Source organism: Nomascus leucogenys, chromosome 5 (assembly GCF_006542625.1).
Source record: "Nomascus leucogenys isolate Asia chromosome 5, Asia_NLE_v1, whole genome shotgun sequence".
Lineage (NCBI taxonomy): Eukaryota > Metazoa > Chordata > Mammalia > Primates > Hylobatidae > Nomascus > Nomascus leucogenys.
The window spans coordinates 99,461,649-99,487,106 of record NC_044385.1 but is presented as its reverse complement, the minus strand read 5'-3'; the positions used below and the strand labels follow the sequence as shown (position 1 = coordinate 99,487,106).

General features: G+C 38.4%; 1 protein-coding gene across 3 annotated transcripts in view; it reads left to right on the top strand.

The window, feature by feature from the left end:
• Positions 1–25,458, top strand: part of KLF12 (Kruppel like factor 12) — a 448,745-nt gene that overhangs the window by 362,580 nt on the left and 60,707 nt on the right. For all 3 annotated transcript variants that reach the window (XM_003257441.2, XM_003257440.3, XM_030813489.1), the window contains exon 6: positions 7,717–7,779. In XM_003257441.2, the coding sequence (XP_003257489.1) occupies positions 7,717–7,779 (63 nt within the window). The remainder of the gene's footprint in view (positions 1–7,716; positions 7,780–25,458) is intronic.

Sequence of the window (25,458 nt, the reverse complement as noted above, 5' to 3'; positions counted from 1 at the left end):
CAAGGTGATTTTTCTGGTATACAAATCTGATTGTGCCAGTTCCAATCTTCAAATCCTTTGGTGGCTGTCCTTTAATTCTGTTTGAGTTAACTATTTACCACAACACCCAACACCTGTAATCTCCTGGCCCTCCAGGCTCGCTAAACCTTTTCCTCTAGTTGTCTGCACCATTTTGTGGTCTTGCTGTTGGACACATTCCCACCCTTTGGTGCTTTTTCATATCTCCAGAATTCCCCTTTCCTTTTCCACATCTGAGAAATGTATCCTTTAAAGTGTACCTCATTCATTGTCCTATGGAAACTCCCATGTTTATTCCAAAGCTTAATTCAGATGCCCCATGGCCGTTTATCTGCCCCTGCAGCTGTTTATCACATGACACCATCATAGTCAATTATTTGTCTAAGCTCACCTTGCAGTGCTGGCTTCTTCAAGTCAGGAACTGCGTTTGAATCCTTGTAGCATCCCCTCCCCTCACACGCTTCATAGCACATAGGAGCCTGGATCACTCTTAAGAACTTAGAACAGTGCCTGGCACAGAGAGATTCAATTAATATTTGAATTAATGAGTAAGTAATAGGTGTACAATAAATGTTGGTTAAGTAAAAGATAGACAGGTTGTATATATGGCTCTGAGCAATAGAAGAAAGGCTGATATGGCTGCACAGCTCTGTGACCCAGTTCCTGACTCCTTAGACATTTATGTATTGATATGTGCATCTTAATCCCATCTTAACATCAAGCTTATCTACCTCAAATACTTCCAAGAATCTTTCCCCTCTGGCCATGCCATATTATTCACTTCATACCCTGAATTCACTTTCATACTTAGATGAGTAACTTAGCTTCTCTTCTTGGAGTGCTTTCCTACCATTGTTCAATTTTGCCTCTGAAAATTATACCTATTCTTTTTGTCCTAGCCTAAAAGTCTCTTCCTCCTGGAAACCTTCTCTGGTATTTCACAGTTTGAATTCATTCTGTTTTTACTTTTATGAAATTTGAAATCTCTTCTAATTTTCCTATCCTATTTTGTAATAGTTACTACCTGTGTATCTCAACTGGACTGTAAGCTGCTTGAGGGCAGGGATCCTATTTTGCTCACAATGCAAGACCTCATACATAGTAACTGTTGAGTGAAGTTTGTTGGATTGAATTAATAATGTTCAATTACTGATGCTTTAGGTGCTCTGGAGGTTTTCAGTAAGTAATTCACTGAGATTGCTCAAATTTCTAAACCTAAAACATATTTATATTTTTCTATACTCATTGTTTAACAAATGTTTATGCATCTATGCCACATGTTTATTATATGTGAACAATGTATTATGCTAAGCTCTGAGGATGCAATAGTTTATTAGACAGACATGGTCATTGCATCCATCCTGGAAGTTGTAGTAGGAAAATCAGGCCAATCATATAACAGCTATTGAGTGTCTACTTTAGTACCAGGTACTAGAGATATGACAATGAGCAAAAAGAGAAAAGTTCCCTTGTCCCCTGGAATATGCTGTCTAGTTGGAGAGACGGGTTAAATAAACTAAACATACTAACAAATATAATCTTGAGTTAACCCATGCTGAGTACCCTGTGCCATGAGAACTAAGAGCAAGTTCACCAAGACCTGGAGGTTAGGGAGGGCATCTTACAGTTGAGCATCAGGTAATCAGCTTAGCAGGGGGAGAGGAGAACATCTAGTGTCACTGTCCCAGAGAGAGCAAGTGGGGATGGTGGGAGATAGGGCCAGGATTAATTAATACATTATAATTGCACACCAAATGCTCTTTTTAGAATTCCTCATTCTGTTGGTGTATATCAGAAATAAATGTTTCCTTCAAAATGTTATATTTTTAACACAGTTTAACTTCTCTCTTTCAGTGTCTGTGGCATTAGAGTAAGAGTTAGAGTAAACAGTTAAAAAAAATGTTCACACATTTGCTGGGCATGATGGTTCACGCCTATAATCCCAGCACCTTGGGAGGCTGAGGCAGGAGGATCATTTGAGTTCAGGAGTTTGAGACCATCCTGGCCAACATGGTGAAACCCCATCTCTACTAAAAATACAAAAATTAGCCATTACAGGTGGTGCATGCCTGTAATCCCAGCTACTCAGGAGGCTGAGGCAGGAGAATTGCTTGAGCCAGGGAGGCAGAGGTTTCAGTGAGCCAAGATGGCTCCACTGTACTGTAGCCTGGGTGACAGAGGAAGACTCCATCTCAAAAAAAAAAAAAAAAAAAGTTCACATATTAATTGTATATAATATTTAAGTTCAGCCCACTTTTCTAAAAGTAACATAAATGGCTTTTCATGAGAGAAATTTTAGTTTAAAGGCAGGTGGAGAACCCTTTAAAAATATATGGCATTTCTAATAGTCATTTAATCACTGGCCTGAGGAAAACCTGAGAATAAAAAGGGCCCACTGAATTTAAACACTAGTCACACTCATATTTTTATTTGGTCATGGGTAGTATATTTATATTAAAATAACATCTAGAGTAACCTAATTAATCAGGAGAACTTGTATTCAGTACAACTGAGTGTAAAAAGAAAGCAATACCAAGAATTATTTTTAAATTATCTTTTATATAATTCTGCATAGGAAAATTCTGATATTTAGTAATTGTGGAATTATTTGTAGGTTAATCTTGTCTTCAGCAACTGAGTTGTTAAAGTATGTATTATGTTTAATGCTTTGCACAAATATATAGATAATCATTTAATCATTAACCTAATTAAAATATAGGTTAATGATTATATAACCTAAATGGTTTTAGAAAAAGAACATATTTGTACATAATAATTTCTTATAATCTTGGTATAAAATATCTAATCTTGCTAGATGAGTAATGTCCTACAAGAAAGATTTCATTGGTCTGTGGAATAATCATTTATTCCCATTCTTCTCAGTACGAAACAGCCTCTATATCTTATGGGGGTGTGAGCACAAGTGGATTCACATGTTATTCTAAGGTTTTTGACCTGAGCAACTGAGTGAATAATTCCGCCATTTTTGAAATTGAGAAGATACCGGAAGGAACATCTTTTTTTTGTTTGTTTTTTTCAGAGAAAGGTTGATATTAAGAAACCTGGGTCTGGTTTTCAGAGAAGATCTAAGGCTGGAGGTAGACACTTGGGAGTCATGATGATGTGGGTGGGAAGGTCATGAAGGTAGCTCTGTTGGAGCCTCTTTTAGCTACAGAGTGAGTTTAAATAGTGGAGAGGAAAGGTCATAGAAAAGTGACAACTAGCCCATGCCGACATTTAGAGTTTGAAAGAATGAGAGGGGGAGGTTCAAGCAAAGGAGAAAGAAAGGAGGAATGCCAGAAGAATGTCTTGGCTGCTGAGTAAAAAAGCTTTTTCAAGGATGGAGTGATAATTTATGTCAGTTGCTGCTGAGAAGTCGAGGACTGAGAATTCACCATTAGATTTGAAAACATGGAGACTATTGATGGCTGTGATGAGGGCAGTTTCATCAGAGGGGTGTGGATACCAACTACACTGGATTCTAGAGAAAATGGAATGTGAGGAAGCATGGATATAGCTAGAATTAATTTCTGCCCTCTAAAATGTACATGTGTTGTACATTATGTATTTAAATAGCAATGCTAATATAACAAGGAACATTCATAAACAATTAAAGAGATAAAAATATATTATTATGACTGTACTTCTTGTAAGTACCCACATGCTTCATATTTAGTCCAAGAAAACCATTACGTCCACTTTATATCTACTTATATTATAAAATGTTCGATTGGGCTTAAATACATGGAAAATTTCCTATTTAAGACCCTGGTGCTAATTCATCTTATTACATCCTCTGGGCTGGCTGGAAGGAATATATATAAGTATCAGATGATAATCTTGCATCATCCTGCTCAGGTCAGACAGGTCAGACATACGTGTGTTTAAATCCTGACTCTTCTCTCTACTACCTATGTGACCCCAGCAAGTTACCTAATCTTCTAAGCCTATTTTCTCAAAGATAAAATGTGGACAGTAATGACATGAGGATAAATTAAGATAATATGTCTTAATTATTTAGCATGATACCATGCAAATAGTAAGGGCTCTGTAAATGGGTGCAAATTTGCATTGCCATGACTGTTCTTGAATGGGTCATAACTTAAATACTATGCAATTTAGTACACAGAAGATAGATCTTCTAATAAAGAACAGAAAAATGAGCTGCCTGAGAGTAAGCCATAGTTTTTGGTTTGTATTATTCTGTCCATGTTTATTTCTTGGTTTGTTTTCTCGCCTTTAGTAAAGTTGTATAAGCATAGTAGGTAAGACTGCAGGCTCTGTAGAGCAGATTTGTAATCTTAATCCCCTGGAATTACCTGGATAGTCAACTGTATCCTCTGACTTCTTATCCTTTCATGTCTAATCAGCACTGCTAGTGATAATAGCTAACATGTACTGACTGCTTCCTAAGTACTGAGCACTGTTCTAAAGATTTTATAGCTGTTAACTGATTTAAACCTCGCAGCCCTAGGTAATAGGCACCATTATTACCTCCATTTGCCCAGATGAGGAAACTGAGGCACAGAGGTTAAGTAACTTGCCCAAAGATGACACCATTGGTAAACGGTGAAGCTGGGATTCAGTCAGGCAGGCTGGTCACACAATTTTCACTCTTAACCACTTCATCCTAATTCCACTTGGGATGATAAGATTGCATTAAGTTATCACAGCTTTTCTGTGGTGCAGATAGTAAAGTGGGACCAGTATCCTTCCCCAGCAATTCATGAGTGGCTCATGATTTGTGTTGGGGATCAAGGTGTTGCATCCCACCTCCAGTCACCAGGGGGTGCCATTCAGGTAGGTTTATGAAAACATTGAAAACCAGAGTGATGGTATTCTCTTGATTAACTATAAATGGTTGTCATTAAGATGCAAGGTTTTGAGAGTCAGGTTCTTTGGTGCTTATACCCAAAGAAGAAAGAGCCATTTTTGTATTGAGTCATCTAAAAAGTTCTCATATGCTTAGCAAGAAAGCTAAATTAAGCTCTGCACTGGGTAAAATTATAAACATGCTCTCTGCTCCCGATGAGTAAGTGTATATAAATAGAACAATTGGTACACATGGCCCTAATGGTATAGCTTCCCTGTTTTCTATGTAATGTAAATCACCAAATGTGAGCATTTCCACCTGACAAACTGTCAGTCTCAGAAGAGCACATTCAATACATGTTACACAACAACCAAGATTGCCCTTTTCTTCAGCGTGGTGTTTTTTCTTTCCACATCCAGCAGTTAGTACTAAGGCCTGAAACCCTTAGTTACAGAATAAAGTGGCTTAGCAGTAATCGAGCCTGTGTGAGGCTAAGGGAAGAATAATGAACATTCCCTGCAAGCTTCCTGCCTAGATGCAGGTGCAAGAATCAGGAGGTCATGAATAATGCATGACATGCAGATTAGGTGGTGGTTTCTCCTACAGAGGTTTTGACGTTGCTACCTGCCTGGCTTCTATATGTGGAAAGAAGGCAGAAGAAGATGGCAAAAAGTGTCACAGTTTAAAGACTGAGCTCAAAAAAACATGCCATATCCTTTTGAAGAAATAAAATTTAGGGAGTTGGTGAAGTGCAAGGCTTATGGTCTACTTTATCAGATGAAGTATGTGCCAAGTTATCAGTGTACTTATTCCCTTTGAGGACAGAAATAAAGCTTCGTTGATTTATCTTTTTAATTTAGGAAACCTTATAATTATTTGTTCATATACACACAATCAGGACTTCTTTTCCAAAGACTTTCCTAAGGAATTCTTTTCCTGAGACTGCTAAACCATTATAGAAATTCTCCATTTGTAGTATTTGATCGATGGATCAGTGACATTTTCCTAAAAGATACAAATACCTAGAGAATGTTGTAATTATGGATTAAACAGACCCTCTTTTTCTTCACTAATATATGCAATAAGCAGCATCAATAAGAGAATACTTCTGTCATTAAACTTCACACAGTGGAATTTTCATGATGAAACAGTTTCTTTGTACTCCTAGGGTTAAGGAGGGGACAATATAAAAAGCAAACATGTAAAGGATAGAGGACAAATTAAAGAACTGTGAGTGTTTGGGGCTGATTAAACTTTATTTAAATAGTTAGGATTCTGATACCCCAGTGAGGGTATAGGGAAAGTTCAGGATAATTTCCTGCACTTCCTCTTAGGTCAGGGGGCTTTAACTGGGGAGAACTTTTTTGGCTCAAACATCCATTTTAAGGATTGTATTTCAAGCAGACAGTAAAAAAGTAAAAGAATAAAAGAGGAAAAAAATTACGCTTGCTACCTTTTGTATAATTTTTATGTACTTTTATTGCATTTTCCCCCTCTTTGTCCAATTTAGGATACTGGATTATGAACTGGCTTTCATTTCTAGCTGAGTCTGTCATTTCCACTAGGCCCCAGTTTGGCTGGATGCCAAGACCAACAGGTGATCCTTGTAGCTGCAAAACAGCAGGAAGTGGGCCGTGCTTGAATGAGACAGTTCACCAGAGGGGCTGTCTGGCCTCTCTCCATCTTTCTGCATAATTAACACCCCCTCCCCCATGCCGAGCGGAAAATCTGTGCTGAGCAGCTCAGCTGCAGCAGCCATTGAGAAGCGCTGTGAGGAAAAGAATGTTAATAAGGGATGTTGGAAGAAATAAGCCTTCCGAGTGCAAAGTGCAGTCTGGCTCTGGGTTTAGGGAAAGACTGCAGTTGGCCCTTAGGCGGGGCTGCAACTGCATTATCTGTTTTGGAATGATTTTCACTTACTAAACAACTACAGAGAACTGGCTTTCTTACAAACCTTGGTTCTAACTGGACTTTAAGACCAGTTTTATATCCCCATTTTTTTTCTTGTAAATAAGAGCAATGTATGAAGCATAAAGGGTGAAGGTAATATAAGCTAAGACTGCTTGGATCTCACAAATCCTGGCTAAAGATAGACCATAACAGGAAGCTGGCAGCCGGAAGTAGGGCGTATTGTTTTGCCAGTTAGTGACCCACAAAGAGGTGGAGGTTTACTAGCTAGGCTTTGATTGGAAGATAACAGCAGTTCCCGGAAGCTTTAAGCTATTTCCAGTGGATGAGTCCAATCCTGGAAGCTTGGAAAGCAATATATTCTTCGCTTCTCCTTTATCTGGCTAAAATTTTGAATTGGCTTTACTTTCTTCAAAGTCCAGTGTAGCGCATCACTTCCAGAATGTACTCCTCCTGGGAGTACCTGTTCACCCTTTCTTCCTTCCCTGTGCCCGCAGATTCTGTCACAGCACATTTGGATAACGTTGTTTGCTTCCTAGAGTTTTAAATGTGGTAGAGTGAAGGAGGGGGCACTTAGACGCCTCTTTGTGCCCACCCTCATGGGAACAGGTACAAAGAGGGCTCACTGAACGCAGGCACCATACCTTAGATAACTTTTACCCACCCTTGTACCTGGCAAGGGTTAGATATTCAGTCACTTTTGTTGGACTGAATGAATGCATCAGTCCTGCTTCTGGGAGTCTTCAGAGTGAACATTATGACAGACCTGTTGTCTTGAGAGTGGTTAAGAAGGAAAAAAGGACCCCAGATTTGCAGGCATAGGAATTTAATTGCATCATTTACTAAGAGGGGATCAAGTTCTGGGGATTTCGTATTAAGCAATTCTAAAAGAAATTATTTCTAAAACATGCCTTTTTTTAAATTTGCAATTGGGAATATGCTTTTTCAATGACTGGATTCTTCTCTTCTGTCTATAGGGTACATCCGTCCCCAGTGTCAAGGGTCCGGGGAAATCGAATGAATAATCAAAAGTTTCCTTGGTGAGTATACAGTCTAATATGAGTATTTGTAGGTCTTACGGGAAACTTTAATAGGGCTTATGTTAAAATTAAGAGAAGTAGTCCTACTTCTCTATACAGAGTACATTCCTGCTAACTGGACTATGTGGTCTTCCTTTCCTCTGGACAGTTTGAAATAAATATTGATAGAGTTCCTTTCCAGCCCAAACTCTTCATTCACCAAAAACCCTGAGTGTAACTTCTTTTTTAACAGATATGATCTAAGTTCCCAAGATTATAAACTCTTACCTATTTTAAAGAATGTTTTCCTTTTTTTCTAAGATATATAGACCCAGATATTTCTCAGATACCAACTGCAACTTCTCATGAAGATTTCCACAGTTAATGAATCTGTTACATTAGTTTTGGGGATTACAACGAACTCAGTGATTTTTTTTTTTTTCCTTCCCCGTAGCCTTAAATATCCAGGATTTTTTTTTTTTTTTTTATTTGGGGAGTACTAAGATCTTCTTTAACTGATGAGTTCTTGAACAAAAATATAGATGGAATTTTGCAGAAACAACCTGAAAAGTTATTTCAACCAGAAAACATAGATTATCGATTCTTTAGAGAAGCGATTTAAAGTGTTTCACAAATATTTCATGTGAAACAACAAAAAAAGTAGGCTCAATATCTGTATTTGTTTATATTACTCCATTCCACAAAGTTAACCTTTTAACACATAATGTACTATTAAGAAAAAGAAAAAAGAAAAACTAAAAAAAGAAAAAAAGGAACCATGGCTGTATTACTTCAAAGATGAATGGAAATTCCATTTTACTTCATTGAATTATAGTTAGAATGAGATTTTGATTAAAACTATGCCTTTTTTTAAGTATGGGAAGATGATTACCAAAGATTGAGCTTCCAAATTAATTTTATTCCTAAATCAAGATTATTTTTAGACACAAAATAATGACGCTTTGAATTTGAATCATGCCTACTCATCTCACCTCCCTTCCCCCACTAAATCTAATTAATTCTCACAATAGCTTGGTGATGTTGTTAAATATTGTACTTTTCTGTTTCACAGAGGGGGAAATGGGGCACAGAGGATACAGTTATTTGCTTACACCTTGCCTCAGGGCCAGGGCATCCTTCCTGGTCTCTTACCATTGCTAAAGCATATTATCTCCTGTCCGGCCTAAAAAGCTAAGGGAGTAATAATATGATGATCATTATGTGAAAGGAAAGGGACAAATCGGGTCTGTTCTTGACTTATCACACGCCACAAGCTAATGGGTAGAGTACAGAGTTGTCAGGTATCAGATCCAGTTTCCATAACTTGGTTCTCAATGGCTAAACGTAAAACATGAAGTAAATAACAGAGTTTCTTTTCTTGACTTTTCCTCTCTGAAGTATTGAAGTAATGATGTTCCTGCATAATTCATAGCATGTTATTTGTTTAGTAAGTATAAACCACTTGTATCTCCAGAGATGTAATCCATGAAAAACAAAAGTGATGTTTACTACTAGCCTTGAGAAAATTCAACTTTTATTTATTCAACAACATTTATTTACAGTCCCAGGCACTGTAAGAAGTACTAGATTAAAAAGATAAATAAAACATGGTTTCTATCCTCAAGGGCCTACCTGTCTTGCAGGGCAGATGTGTGTGTGTATGTGTGTGTAATGTCACATACACAGACACATCTACGATACCACACAAGCACATAATATACAATGTGGGTAATGCTCTAAGGAGATATATTTATAATATAATGTTTGGAAGGAGAAGTTAGTGGCTTTATTTAAGACTAATTTGAGAGTTCATACTTGGGAGGGGGTGAAATATAAAGGAAGGAACAAGGCTGTCAGAAAATCCATCCCAAAGAAGAAAGCTTTTGAGCAAAGACCTAGAATTAGTAAGAAAAGCAGAGTTGAGCTAGTGTTTCCTTTATAGATTGATGCACGCATAGAAAGACCTGGAGATATTTCCAAATTGACTCTAGTAGGAGCATACATGGATTTAATACGCGTATGTTATTTGGTCATGAGCTAGCTAAGATTTCTATGATATATACTACCTTGAATCTTCCTTAGGTAAATACTGTGAGTCTAGTATATGGAAATACATCACCTGGCTGGGAAGAAGCCCCATGAATCACCCAGCCTGTACTTCTACTAAAGTGATAAACACTTACTATTTCTTTGTGAAATATTGGCCCTGAAAATTCAGAAAGTTTAAAGACTCACGCTGGCAGTGAAGAGGAAGGGAAAGTGATAGTTGCTGTCCCCCATCTATCAACTGGGTAATTTGTAGGATTAGATGTCAAGTTCAACACTAGCTTGGCTCTGGCTTGGGTTCAACCCACAAACACTATATTTGAGAATTAGGAACAGTGATTTTTGTGAATCACTTAGCAAATACCCCAATCAATTAAAAAATTGTGTTCATCAAATAAGTAATTAAAATTCAGGAAAAGAAGAAAAGCCTCCAACTTAACACTATTAAGGTATGTATAGGTAAGGTATGAAAATCAGTGTGGGAAAGCCTATGGCTGTTGTTGAGTTCCCAAACCAGTGTTTATTATTGAGTTAAGATAGTTTAAACTTTTAACTAGCATTTTTTTTTGCATAATATTGTTACAAGAGGCAGCATCCACTGGCCTAATTCATCTGGGAACATTTCCTCTGGAGCTGAAGAAAAAGAATATCTGTATAAGGCAAACAAAATCCACTGGAATTGAAAGTGTGGTAATATTGTACATACCCAGGGAGGAGATGACAGCGCCTAAGAGGTCCAACAACATATGTTGGAGTGGAGCCAGGCTTGCTATAACTGTCTGCTAACTCCAAGGGATTAAAGAATGGCAATAAGAACTTCTTGCAGGTATATTAGCACCCCGATAACAAATACCAGATCATTGTACAACTCATTTAGTATTGAATTAATTAAAGGTAGCAAGCCAGGCCAGACATAAACTCTGTTCATCAGAAAGTTTGTCCCCTCAGTACCACCATGCACTAGGAATATTTACTGATTTGAAGATTGATGAAGCCTTTGGGCTTTCATTCTCTATTTCATCAGACCGCTCCTCTTTACCTTCACCCTTGTCCCTAAATGGAAGTGAGCATGCCTTCCTTTCTCCAGTGACTGTGATAGGGAAGTAGAAACCTCTTTTCCTTCTACCTATCTTAGGTTTATTGGCTGCAGCCCTGTAAATAGACTGACAAAAGACAGATTAACAAAGAAAAATGAGCAGAAGTTTATTAACATGTGTATGTACATACACACATGGGCATGAGTAACCCAGAGAGGTGGTTAGAGCTTGGACTTTTAGAGCATCTTAACAACAACAACAACAACAAAACACACAGGTTTTTAGAGAAGTGAAAAAGACAAAGGAAAAGGATTTTGGGCTTCTAGCGGGTACAATTGTAGGAAGGTAAATATACAGGAGAAACTAATGGGAAATAAGGATAGTAAGATGTGTTGTGCAGATTCCTCTGATGCCATCTCTGTGTTGATGTAGGAGAGTTGTCTCCAGTGATTAAGAATTGCCTTGCCCTTCCTGGTAGAAAGAGGGAGAGCAGAGACTTTTTCTTGTGTCTCCTCCTTTTTCGTTGCCTGTAGCTCATAATAATTCTTATGCCAAAGTGGCAAATTTTGAAGTGGCATGTTCTACTACCCTTCACGTTGTAAACCATTTTTAGAATATTTGCTACTCTTTCTTGCATACAATAATGCCAGAAAAACACTATTTTTCTGCGTTTGAGGCAAATGTGGAAAACTTCTTATTAGAGAGTTGAATGTGAAGATAAACTTTTCTTCTTGGCAGATCTTTTTAATTGAGATGATTATATCCTAATATCAAACCCACAGGAGAGCAGCTGTTTCCAGGTCATATTCAGCTGTTTTATTCCTAAAGATATAACAGAAATCTGTAAGCTACATTTTGGTGTGTCTATGTAGGCTGGCATAGGACAGGGTGGTGTTTAGTGGGAAATATCTGTGAACCAATTATTGAAGTTGACTTAAGGCTCCAGAAATCTCCAGAATCCATGTTCGTATTCTAAAGACGTGCACATTTATATATGCTCCATCTTTAGATTTTCACTTTCTTTCTTCCTCTCCACTTCTCACTCCATCCTGCTCCATTTTTAAGGTTTTAAAGGACTTGGGCATGTGTCGTTGCTTGATAATGGTGGTGGTAGTGTTTGTGCTGTGTACCTAAAACATGTATCAAGAGTTGTTATGTAACAGTGGTAGTGGGAGTCACATAATACAAACTTTATGGGCTATTTATATGATAACATAGGAAATAAAGCGTTATTAATAGTAATCATTGGCCAAGGGTGGTGGCTCAGAGCACCTGTGGCCCCAGCACTTTGGGAGGCTGAAGCTAAAGAATCGCCTGAGCCCAGGAGTTTAAGACCAGCTGGGCAACATAGTGAGACTCCGGCTCACTATTTTTTATTTGCTTTTTAAAATTAGCCAGGTGTGATGGTATGCACCTGTAGTCCTAGCTACTCAGGAGGCTGAGGCAGGAGCCTTGAGCCCAGGAATTCAAGGCTACAGTGAGGTATGTTTGTGCCACCTCATTCCAGCCTGGGCAACAGAGCGAGACTCTCTGAAAAAACTATATATGTAGGAATTGTCATTAGTAAAATAGAAGTAATTTTGTAGTTTTTCTAACCAATTGGATGCTGCCACTAACAGTCTCTATTATTATTTATTTATTACTAATGTGCCTAAGATTTTATGTAGCTATATACACAAAAAGGCTCCAGTGTTAATGAAGTCTCTATGCAAATTATGATGCATTCTGGGTGTGAATCATTTTTCACATTTGGGTGTGAAAAAGTTCTGTGTCACAAATTTTTGTGGAGGGCAGGAAGAGCCTTTTCACACTTTAATGTTTTGGTGTGGATGTATGGTGCTACAGTGAACTTAAATATTTATATTCATACAGTTGCAAATGTTAGACATGACTTCATGGAATCTTTTTGAGGGATATAACTCGGAGAGTTTTGTCCTAAAAATGAGAACATTCTTTCTTGCTTAACCCTTTTTCCTTAACAGAGGAAGGCACTGAAGTTGTTGATACTGGAAATCTCTCAGAAATCTAATGTAGAACAGTCTTTTGAGGAGGGACAGAGCATTTCCAAATCACCAACTTCTATAAAGGACATGCAAGCATCATCAAGTGCAGTTCAACCTCTTTACCTTACAAATGGAGGCCCCCAGACAAAAACGATACATGCCAAACCTAGGCATAAATCCAAGCCTCTCTGTGCCTGTTCATCGAGGCCTCTGCATGCCTATCCAGTAGTCTTTCCATGACGTGGCAGTTGTCCACCTGTGTGGAGAGCAAGAGAAATGTGAATGTTTAATTCATTACAAGCTAAGCAGAAGGCTTTTGCCTGGGAAATTCCCATTAGATTGATGGGATGGGAGAGCAAAGGAGAAACAGGAGAAGCTTAATGAAGACGTTGCTCCTCACACCAGTATGTGGCACTTACTCCCTGCCAGAATGTTTACTCATCATCTTGCAGATCCTTGCATGCTCGTTATTTATAGATAATATTGATTTTCTTATTTTAATTACTAGAGTATTTCACTGCCTTGCTTCTTGACTTACAGAGCAAAAATTATATTATACGTGGACTTTAATAAGTGGAAATTCCAGTTCCACTTATTAGGAACTGGAATTAGGAATTAGGCAAAGCCTTCATGGTCTTTTTAAGCCATGCGTGTTGGCAAATAAGTCACAGAAGGTTACCTGTAGGTTTGGTTTGGAAGCATGCTGTCTCCAAAGTTTGATAAGAGATTTGGAATATGGGCCATAGTTGATGTCATCATTAACCTGCTTGCAAGTTCTCTGTATATGTACTGAATTACAATAAAAAGAAGTGCCTGTGGGGTGATGTTACATTTTAAATCCCTCCAAATTCACATCTTTTCTTTGCTATAATGCAGTATTGCCTATTAATTTCTTTAATGACTTTACCTCCTCAAATTTAGCTTGGGGACAATTACTTACACTTCAGTCTTATGTTCTGTCTTCCAAAGTGACCGTATGAAAGAACTTTGGCCTAATTTTCTTAACTTCTCTATCACCCAGAATTTCAGCAAGAGAGATTCATGATAAAAGTAGTTTCTATATTCCTCCTTGTATCAGCTGATTTTGCCTCTAGTATTTCTTTAGTAACAGTAAAGATGATATAAGGGAAAAAAATTAAAGTAGATAATTTTCTGTAATTATTTTCCTAATTATAGGAGAATTAAGGCTGTAAGATCATGCTGAGGCCATAAAGGTTACCACTTCTGAGACATTTTCATATTAAAAACCCAGGAATAGTTTATCAACCTGCAGCTCCGAACCATATTAATACTGTACTGGAAACCTAACATGTGAACCCATAAGACAAGTCATTGTACTCTTTGTTGATTCCTGGTATCTTCCCAGCACTGTACCCAGGTGTGGTGCTATCATGTAAGAAAACATCTCTGTCATACTAACTAATTATAGCATGAACAGGTAATATTGTTCACAATTCCAAACAACTTTCTAATTCTGGGGTTTGTAGTCTATTGTTGTCTATTTTTGTTCTTATGGTGGTTTTATACAGCAGAGGAAATTTAAAATTCCCACAGTCTGAAATCATGATTTACTCTAGCAAAGCTGCTTAAACTACTGCTTCTTATAGGGGTTTAAATTGTATGATGTGGGTTATTCTCCGTCCCAAACCTCTTCCTTTTAAAGTTGTTCAGATGTAGAACTTTAAAATAGCTGGGTGCAGTAGACCGGCTCCTGTAATCCCAGAGACTTGAGAGACTGAGGCAGGAGGATCCCTTGAGCCCGGGAGTTCAAGACCAGCCCCGGCAGCATAGCAAGACCAACCCCTGCCTCTAAAAAAAAGAAAAATTAAAACTTAAAACAATGGTCATGTCATAATGAAACATGAAGAAGGGAATGTGGGGAGTCATAAATAACCGATACAGAAAAAAGACTGTGTCTCAATATGAAAAAATATATGTATCTGTGATAGCACCAGTACCAATCATGTTTAATTAACATATCAACTTAAAATGAAGAAGGATTTTATTTCATATATATAGAAAGAATCCACATCCTTTCTTCATCTTTCGTAGTATTTTTCAGTGGATATATTTGGGCTAAAAAAATTGGCTATCAATTATAAACTATGGCTGTCTTCTAAATATGCATTTGAAAGAATAATGACTAAAATTGGAACCCAATCAAAAATCTGAATGTGTTCATGCAAATACTGCTCAGGATAATAAATCTTAAGGGGTTCCCTGCAGGAATGCTCTGTGTGCCAGAAGTTTTGTTCTGGTTTTCATCTGCCGGTCACATTTGCAATGTCATCTTTCTAGCTACAGAGAGTTCTCCATGTACACATGGACAGTGAACTAGCAGTTTTAAAATCAAACATATTCTTACCTCAATATAATTTTTCTCAGTTGACCACCAGATTTTCATAAAGTTTCTTAGTAATTTCCCTGAAACTGGCTATTTATTACATTTCTTGGCATAGTACAAGATTTGCCTAAGGTAAGACCAGTATCCTAATAATGTATTTCTTTAAATTAGTTTTAAGAGAGCAATAGATAGCGTACAATGTATTTATAAAAAAGATTTAAACCAACTCAGTATCACACAGGTTTTGTCACAGCTATTTTACATAAGCCCTCAGCTAACTAATAGCTAGAGGGCTGGGGACCCTGCTGAAATCCACTGTCTACTTGTGGCCGTTATCTCTGTCTAAATATTCATTTAGTTTAGTCTCTTTTATCAGATGAGGTTCTTTTTTTGTATAAATTTATGAGATACAGGTGTAATTTTGTTACATGCATAGGATTGTGTAGGTGAAGTCAGGGCTTTTAGAGTATCCATCACCCAAATAATGTATGCTGTATAGATGGGATTCTTTTGTTGGAAGTAATGGAAACTAACTGAATATGGCTGCCTTAAGCAAAAGGTGATTTTTCAGGACATAAGGTAGGTTATATGGAGACAAAAGAAAAGCAGAGGAGCTGGGCCTCAGGAAACACAGGAGCCAGGACAGCACCCAGCATCCAGGGAGCAAGATTTAATCAGCAGGTACAGGCCTGGGAGGGGTCAGCTCTAGCTCCTCTATGTCACCTGCTCGATAATCACAATAGAGGAAGCTAGAGTATGATTGGTCCTGGGTTGGGTGCCCAGCCCTTGGTTACAATCCTACAAAGATGAGATGAGGTGGGAGTAGTTTCCCAAAGGAAAAGTGTTAGTACCAAAAAATGATGGGAAAGACTACTCTTTATAAATTAGAACCATCAATTTGCCCTACCTTTAAATTACCTGAAAGCTCTCATAAGAGTAGTAGCCTTTCCATGACAAGCTTGAATGCTTTCCATAAGGCCATAATGCCTTATGTTTTAGAAAGTGAAAGCACTCTATCATTAGTTACTAGGTCCTTTCTCTTTGGTCTTACTCTTAGTTATCGAGTAGCCAAAATGTGTGAAGGATGTTTAGTCAACATAGACACCATTCTCCTTGAAACCTAACAGTGTTGATCTTAATCACTTTGAACCTTCATTTCTCTAAAACCCTACTTGGCATCACATATTTAAAAATGCAGCCTTTAAAACCAAACATACATAGTTATTGTGATATCACATACACAATAGGCAGAAAACAGAGGAACTGGCTATGAAATGCATAAAGCTTTGATCTACAAGCTATATTTATCTTAAATCAATAAATAAATGATATCTGACCCAAACTATTCAAATTAGGTCTTGAAAGAATCCCCAAGAGGTAAGACTCTTCATAGTATCACCTTGAAAGAAAGTGCTTCACAATTTGCAATTGCAAAAATATGCAACCAGCCCAAATGCCCATCAGTCAACAAGTGGATAAAGAAAATGTGGTGTATATATACAGTATGGAAGGCTACTCAGCCATAAAAAGGAATGAAATAATAGCATTTGCAGCAATCTGAATGTAAAAGGAGACCGTTATTCTAAGTGAAGTAACTCAGGAATGGAAAACCAAACATCGTATGTTCTCACTCATAAGTGGCAGCTAAGCTATGAGGACTCAAAAGCATAAGAATCATAGAATGGACTTTGGGGACTTGGGGGAAAGGGTGGGAGGGGGTGAGGGTACAGTGTACACTGCTCAGGTGATGGGTGCACCATAATCTCAGAAATCACCACTAAATAACTTATTTATGTAGCCAAACACTACCTGTTCTCCAAAAATCCCCTTGAAATAAAAAAAAAAGAGAAAGTGCTTTATCAACCCTAAGTATTAGCCCACAGTCAAATTTCAACTTTATGTAAAAGGATTCTCTTACTACCACCTAGGACATTCATTGACATGCCCAGCATTGGGTAAACAAGGCTCTAATTTCCTTCAGGTCTCTTGAGCTTTTCCTAAATCTAACAGTTGAGAATTCTGAGCTGGAGGGTATATTTAGGTAGGACTACAGTTCAATACATTACATAAATATGTACTTGTATGTTACCATGTTTTTGTGATTCTTTAAATCTTCTCTTCCATCCTATCTATAATGTGTTTGGAACACCCTCATAAATGGACATATCATAGGATTAAATTGATGTTATTGTAAAATAGAAGTCTCTCCAATTCCATCTCTTTTTCCATTCCTGTACTCATTGCCTTTTTTCCTCAGAGGTCTGAAAAGAAAAAGAAATACTGCTTTTCTGAGAGTTTGCAGTTTATAGTTATGGAGAAAGAAAAGGGTACCTTTCTATTATTTTTCGTTTTAGATCTGAATTATATTGTACTCTTTGAAGAACCTTGTAGCTTAACTGAAGAATGGACTGATTTCTTACAGCGAAAGTGACTTACAGTAATCTTCCCCAAACTGCACAGTCCATAAGGCATTTATTTGTGAAAGACAAGGAAGTATGGAATTGTATTAAAGGTAGGAGACAAAGGCTAAAGGCAACCATGTGAAGAACAGAAGAAAGTTGCTGCCACCTAGAGGTAAAAGTTGGTAAATTTTGAGAATGTGCTATGAATACTGAAAGATTCTTGAGTAGACATTGATGTAATGTAATCCTAAACTGAAATGCAGCCAAGTGACTTAGTTTCTGCCTCCAGGTGAGACGAGATTTATTCCATCTCCCTTCACTCCCCATTAGTAGTGTCTCCATATTCCTCATGAGATTTTGGTGACCTGGGTGGGTTTTTGCATTTTTTGCCAGCAGTAGCCTTGTTACTGGTCATAAGAACTTAAGTTATTGAAAGTCTTCATCCTGTACAATACAATCACAGTTATTTGGAAGTCATCATTACCATGGCTAATAGAGAATGTGTTTTCCACAGTCTTGGCTATCTTTTTTCAAATATAGTCTCAGAAGCGCCACTAAACTACAGATCTTATCAAATTGTGTGGCTGATGCTCTTTTCCTTTCTCCCAGGAGAGGGCCAGCAGCAGGAGAGGCCTGCGTGATGAGAGCCGAGGGTCCTGGGCACACCAGTCAGAGGAAAGGACCCTAGGACTCTCCTAAGTTATGCCAAGACCTAAAAACAAATGTAGCAGCACCAGTCTCCAGAACAATATGCAGTTGGGCCTGTTTTCATTTTGAGTGTTAGGAATTGATTAGACGTAGCCCTAACATTTTAAAAAATTGTCAGAACATTTTTTTAAATGGAAAATTCTCCCAAATAAAGAAGCCTGGGTAGCCAGAAATTTGGTGCTGCCACATTTGGCTTGCTAGTCTCTCTTTTCAGGACAACCATATTGCACAAACCCAGGGGGCACTATTCACATCATATTCTATGTAAAGAGTACCTCCAAGAGCATTAAAGGAAAACTATTGGCATAGAAAGGTGAGAAAATAGGAAGAGGATATATGTGTGAGTTTCCATGTCTGCCTCTCTCTCCTCTCCTAAGCGGGAGGCTTGATTGAATGCTATTGATGATGGCTTTCAAGGAGAAAAGGGCTCCAAAAAATACAAGAAGATCCAAACCACACCTTTTACAAAGTGAGGATCGCAATCAGAGTGTTCTTTGTTTATCTTACACCCTTCTGCTTCCTTAGAATGCATTAGTCGAGCCTCTTCTCTGCCTAGCTTCCATGTGGGCCTTTACTTGCTTGTCATTTTTATTTTCTCCTAGCCTGTATTTAATTTTAATCCTCAATTTAAGTATTTAAATTCTATGTCACTTACAAACCTGATCATCTTTTGAAATTGCCAGAGATTGACTTTTTTTGAAACCCCATCTCTACTAAAAAATACAAAAGTTAGCCAGGTGTGGTGGCAGGCACCTGTAATCCCAGCTACTCAGGAGGCTGAGGCAGGAGAATCGCTTGAACCCGGGAGGCAGAGGTTACAGTGAGCTGAGATCGTGCCACACCTGGCTGACAGAGCAAGACTCCATCTCAAAAAAAAAAAAAAAAAAGTGTGGAAGGGAGCAGGGGAATGAGTGGGGGCCAAGGCTGTGGCTGAGGAGAAAGACGTGCTAGCCGTGACTAGAATGGTATCCACAGAAGGAGAGAAGTGGATACAACTAGGATGTGTTCTGAAAACTGTTAACAGCAGTTGCTTATGGAAGGAAATGAAGAGAAGAATCAAGGATGACACCTAGTTTTAGTGTGAGCAACTGGTGGTTGTGGTTGGGAATTTAAAGCAGAGGGCAAATCTGTAGATGTAAATGTAAGTGCCATTGGCATATAAATGATAGTTACCATGGGGTGCATGTGTGTGGTGTGGGTGTGTCTATTTGATGTTAAGGGACATCAAATCCCAAGAACAGTTCTTGAGATGAAGAAAATCTGAAGGTAAAAATGCCTGCAAACCATTAACTAGAGGCTGTAAAAATGTACAGTGGATGAGCCACAAACATCAAGAGGTGGCTGGGCATGATGGCTCATGCCTGTAATCCCAGCACTTTGGGAGGCCAATGCAGATGGATCTCTTGAGCTCAGGAGTTCAAGACCAGCCTGGCCAGCATGACGAAACCCCATCTCTACAAAAAATACAACAATTAGCTGGGTGCAGTGGCATTTGCCTGTACTCCTAGCTACTTAGGAGGCCGAGGCAGGAGAATCGCTTGAACCCAGGAGGCAGAGTTTGCAGTGAGCAGCACTCCAGCCTGGGCAACAGAGTGACACTCTGTCTCAAAAAATAAAAAATAAAATAAATCCATAGGTAAACTGGACAGAAGCTGTATCAATGTATGTAAGGCTGCCTGTGTGTGTCCTCAGGGTGCAAAGGACCCTGTAAGTTTCAGCCAATTTCTTCACCCCACATGCACATGCTGTCAGCAGCCTATTGTAAAATGATGCCACTTACCCCCAGTAGGTGTCCAGCCCCGGACTGCTCGTTGAGGTATCTGACTTCAACTGAATAAATAGATCTTAATATATGAGGACCTATTTTCCCAAAACTCCAAGTACCCTGATGTCTTTCTTCCACAAGAAGACTTTAGCATCAGAAGAGCCATTTATTCTATCTGTTCATATTCCCTAACCTCAGTCTTCTCATTCCTCATCTACAAAATCACCCAAGCTAGAAACCTCATGATAACTCCAACTCTCATAACCCACATTTATTTGATCAAATGAGTCCAGCATTCCTCTTCCTAAATATTTCTTGGCAGTGTTGGCTCTTCCTCACCCCACGTGCCCTCATCATCTCTTGCCTGAAACATTACCCTAAGCTCCTAACAGGTCCGTTTAGATTCCGTCTTACACCAGTCAGAATGGCTATTATTAAAAAGTCAAAAAACAGATGTTGGCAAGGATGCAGAGAAAAAGGAACACCTATACACTGTTGGTGGGAATGTAAATTAACACAGCCTCTGTGGAAAACAGTATGAACATTTCTCAAAGAGCTGAACGTATAACTACCATTTGATCTGGCGGTCTCATTAATGGGTGTCTACCCAAAGGAAAAGAAATCATTATATCAAAAAGATACCTGCACTCATTTGTTTATCACAGCACTATTCACAATAGTAAAGTCATGGAATTAACCTAAGTGTCTATCAGCGAATGACTGGATAAAGAAAATGTAGCATGTATACACCATGGAATTCTAGGTTCAGTTCTTTCTACTCCTCCTCTGAATCCAATAATTGCCTTGCCTACAGTGATTATTATAAAATGCAAATGGGATTGCTCCTGTCTTTACAACTCTGTGGTAGTGTGCCATGATTTAGAAGTCCAAAGCCCTTAACACTACATACAAGGCCCTTTGCATCACATAACTCTTTTCCATCTCACCTCTCATAAATTGTTTCCATCTTCCCGTGGACCCTAAATTCCAGCCACACTGAACTTGTTACGTTTCCCAAAACACCTTGATCACCAAGGAAACTAATTCTCAAAAACTCAGTTTAAAAACGTTCTTCTGCATCAGGAAAAAATAGCTAATGCATTCTGGGCGTAATACCTAGGTGATGGGTTGATAGGTGCAGCAAATCACCACGGTAGACATTTACCTGTGTAACAAACCTGCATGTCCTGCACATGTACCCCAGAATTTAAAATTAAATTGAAAAATGCTTTTCTGTGAAGAGTTCCCTGCAGTCCCCCCACCCATCAGCCTCTTCTTCCTCTCTGATCCAATGCCACTGTATGGAGCATAGCATCACTTTTATCATGATTTACTGTATTTATTGGCCCATGTATAATGCTCTTTCCACCTTCTCCTCAAGACTGAGGCCCTCCAGTATGAAGGCTGTCCTTGCCCGGCTCCAAGCACAGCACATGTGGCAGCAGGCTCAAGGCATATTGATCAGTGAAATGAAGACACCTCTTCCACTATCCTCATCTATTGGTAGGAAAACTGAAGCCCGGGGTTTGAATGATTTTGTCCAAATTTGCACAGGAGCTAGGATTAGAACTTAGAACTTCTGCCTCCTGACTTTGGCGGTTCCCTTTCCACATTTTGATGGCTGTTTCCCATTCCTTATTCAGTATTTTCAGAAAAGTAGAAATACTCAAATTCAGAGGATAGCAAGACATGTTTTCACATTAGAGACATCTTTAAACATTGGTTTACATGATTTCTGCCCTCTCTCTGTTTATCATTGTTATGCCTGACAAAATGTTTGAAGAATAATGGTGGCTACTGACCTGAATTTCAGAAGCTAAGATTTTAGGCCTGTTCTGTCACTCTCTAATTACATGATGTGGGGCAAGATTGAGTCCCTTATGCCTGATCTTGCCTATTTTTTCCACAGGGATTATGTGAAAATAAATGGAGATGAGTATGTAGGAAAGTGCTTTATGTCACGGAAGGCAGGATGCTACAAAATACCTCTGCAGTATTGTCACTGTTCACTTTTCTCTTAAATATAACCACTTTTATTGATGCTTTAGACAGAAAAAAAAACTGTCAGAAGTTTCCTTTCTCTTCTTCTTTCAACAATCCATATAATATTATAAAAGATTGGAATTCTAATTCTTACCTCCACCTGATTTTTAGGTTTGTGGCCTTCCCTCTGATCCACTTGATCCTGAATTTAATTATCAGGCTTACATTAACACACTGTCTCTTTGCTTGCTCTGCCTAGCAGTTCTTCATGGCTGAGTGAAAAGAGCTTGATTAGTAAAAGCTTACCCTTTTATATTTCCTTGCAATTAGTCCAATAAAAAAGCATCACCCCTGGATGGGCTTTGTGTGGCTATTTTTTAAAAATTCTTTTTCCTTTGGCTGTGCTAATTTGTTGGCTTTTTGTCTCTTGTGTATATTAATGAATTTGAAGATCAATCTTTTAGTTTTTATTGTCACACCTTTGAAGACACAAACACCTTCAAACATTAAAACTCTGGAAATAGGATTTAGAATGAGATTTAAATGCAGGCTCTGTTGTTTAATGGGATTAATGCATACGAGATTTTCACATGAACAAAGAATAAATATCTTTTTTTCTTTTTAATCTCTTAGCTGAATCAACAGGTACTGAATTTTAAGTGGCACTGTGCAAAGTGTCAATCCTTGTTGGTATAAAGAGGTAAACCATTTATCTTTCTGAGGGCTGAGAAGCTGGGCCTCCCCCAGGATTGCAGCAAGCTGAGGGCCCGTGGTCTTAGAACACACACTGAGAAAAAGCTGAACATAGGTACTCTGTAGGAAATGACCATCAAAGTAAATCTAGTGTTAATTGACCACAGAGGGAGATGTGGCCTCTGAAGTACTGAACTTACAGGCTTTTATTCTCTAGTAACTTTCCTAAGGCCTTTAAAACTGACATGGGGTGAATACATATAAAGAACAGGAGTCCAAACAACTCAATGGAAAGAGCACAGCTTTGGAATCAAGGGATGCAGATTCAAATCCTACCTGCTATTGGCTTTTGGCATTAAGCAAATCATCAAACTCTTCACTATCATTTCCTCTGGGGTAATATACGACAAAAATATCTCTCCCAGAGATCTGCATATTAAAATTTAAATGTATTTGGCATAACTTGGCCTGCCATTAAAAAAATACCATAGATTGTGTGGCTACAACCACAGGACTCTTTGTCACAGTTTTGGAGGCTGGGAAGTCCAACAGCAAGCCATCTGCTGATTCAGTTCCCAGGGAAGGCTTTCTTCTTGGCTAGCAGAGTGCACCTTTTCTCTATGTCCTCAAAAAGTGGAGAGAGAAGAGAACTTTGATCCTTCTTCCTCTTCTTATAAAAGTACACTAATCCCATCCTAAGGGCCCCACCACCCTCATGACCTGATCTAAACCTAATCCCCAAAGGCCCCATCTCCAGATACCATTGCATTGAGGATTACGGCTTCAACATGTGAATTTTGGGGGACACAGACATTCAGTCCATAACTGTTAATTCAGATTAAAGGTCTGAACAGACAAGGATCATATATAATATTATTTTTATTAAAATACCAACTTCTGATTATCAGCTCCCTTGAAGCTTAAACATCACTTCAGTCCAACTTTGTCTTCTGTGTGACAAAGGAATCTGATATGGGATTAGAAATGGGCCCTGGAATCAGTAATTTGCTCCCAGGCATGCCTGGTTATATTGGTGGTAAATAATTCATCCTCTGGTGATAGAGGTGGGTCTCCAAAGTGATTCTCCACAAATTCATCGTTGTCAATACTTCCCTCCAGGGGAAACAGTGAAGTCTGATTTTGCCAGAAATGGACATTGTACTTTGTTAGAACCACCTTTCAATGATATTTTACATTCTTAAGCTTTTCACAGTTTTCACACAGTTCATAGATATCATTTTATTTATTTCTCAGACCCATTCTGTGACATGTCTTGAAAAACGGTTTTATTTTCATCTTTAAAATGAAAAGAGAAAGAATAGAGTAGGGATCAATAAATCAGACTGCCTATTTTCATATTTCAGCTACTATATATTAACTCTGTAACCTCGAGCAAGTTATTTTCTATCTCTGAGTCTCTGGTTCCTAATCTGTAAAATGGGGCTTGCTAATAATACCTGTTTCATGGTTATCATGAGGATTAAATGCACTATATTACATTTAAAGCTCAAAGGACAGTGTTTGCCAAACTCAATAAATAAATGTTGACTATTATTATAAGGGGATGCAAGACTCATTTATGTAGGGCCATGACTAATACATAGCTAACATTAATTATGTAATCTACTAGCTAAAATGTATTTTGACCCTTTAATAGATAATACAATTTGAGAGCTAGGTTAACTCAATTCCCCAATATGATACAAGTAAGCTAACCTTGACATATCTACTGCGTCCTTCTCATTCCATCCTTTTCCTTTACCTACCTTTTAAATGTTCATGTTCTTCAAAGTTTCATTTCCTTTTGCATACTCTCCCTTGATAACAGCCTTCTCCATAGCTAAAGCACTCACCTCTTTGCTGATGGCAGCCTGGATTCTTCATTCCTCCTCTGGATCCCTGCCATGTCTTTTTGTCATGGCCCTCAATTGTGTGCATGTAAGGAAGTATGTGTGCCTCTTTTAGACTGTAAGTCTCCAGCACCTACCATAAAGTCTGGCCCATAGTAGACACTCAGTAAATATTTGAAGAAAGAAAGAAAAAGCCAGGAGCAGTGGCTCATACCTGTAATCTCAGTACTTTAGGAGGCTGAGGCGGGTGGATCACTTGAGGTTAGGAGTTCGAGACCAGCCTGACCAACATGGTCAAACCCCGTCTCTACTAAAAATACAAAACAATTAGCCAGGTGTGGTGGCACACACCTGTAATCTCAGCTACTTGGGAGGCTGAGGCAGGAGAATCACCTGAACCAGGGAGGCAGAGGTTGCAGTGAGCCGATATTGTGCCATTGCACTCCAGCCTGGGCGACAGAGCAAGAGACTCCATCTCAAAAAAAAAGGAGGGAGGGAGGGGCATGGCTTTAAACTGAAATATCCTAATTCTTGTAGTTTCAACTCCATAATTAAATCACTCTTAATTTTTTTAGAAAGATACACAAGATTTAAATAAAATGGAATGTTTTAAGACTTTCTTCAAACTTCGCTTAATTAAAATAATGAGCTAATTGAAAGTCTGACATATTTTGAGCACCTACTAGGTGCCAGGCAGTATAGTAATGCTCAGAATTAATATAAAGGTATCTAAAAGGAGCTCTGTCTTTGGAAGAATATAAAGGTATCTAAAGGAGAATATAATATAAAGGCATATATAAATATAAATATGTAAAGAATATAAAGGTATCTAAAGGAGCTCTGTCTTTGGAAGAGAATTCAAGCTATCA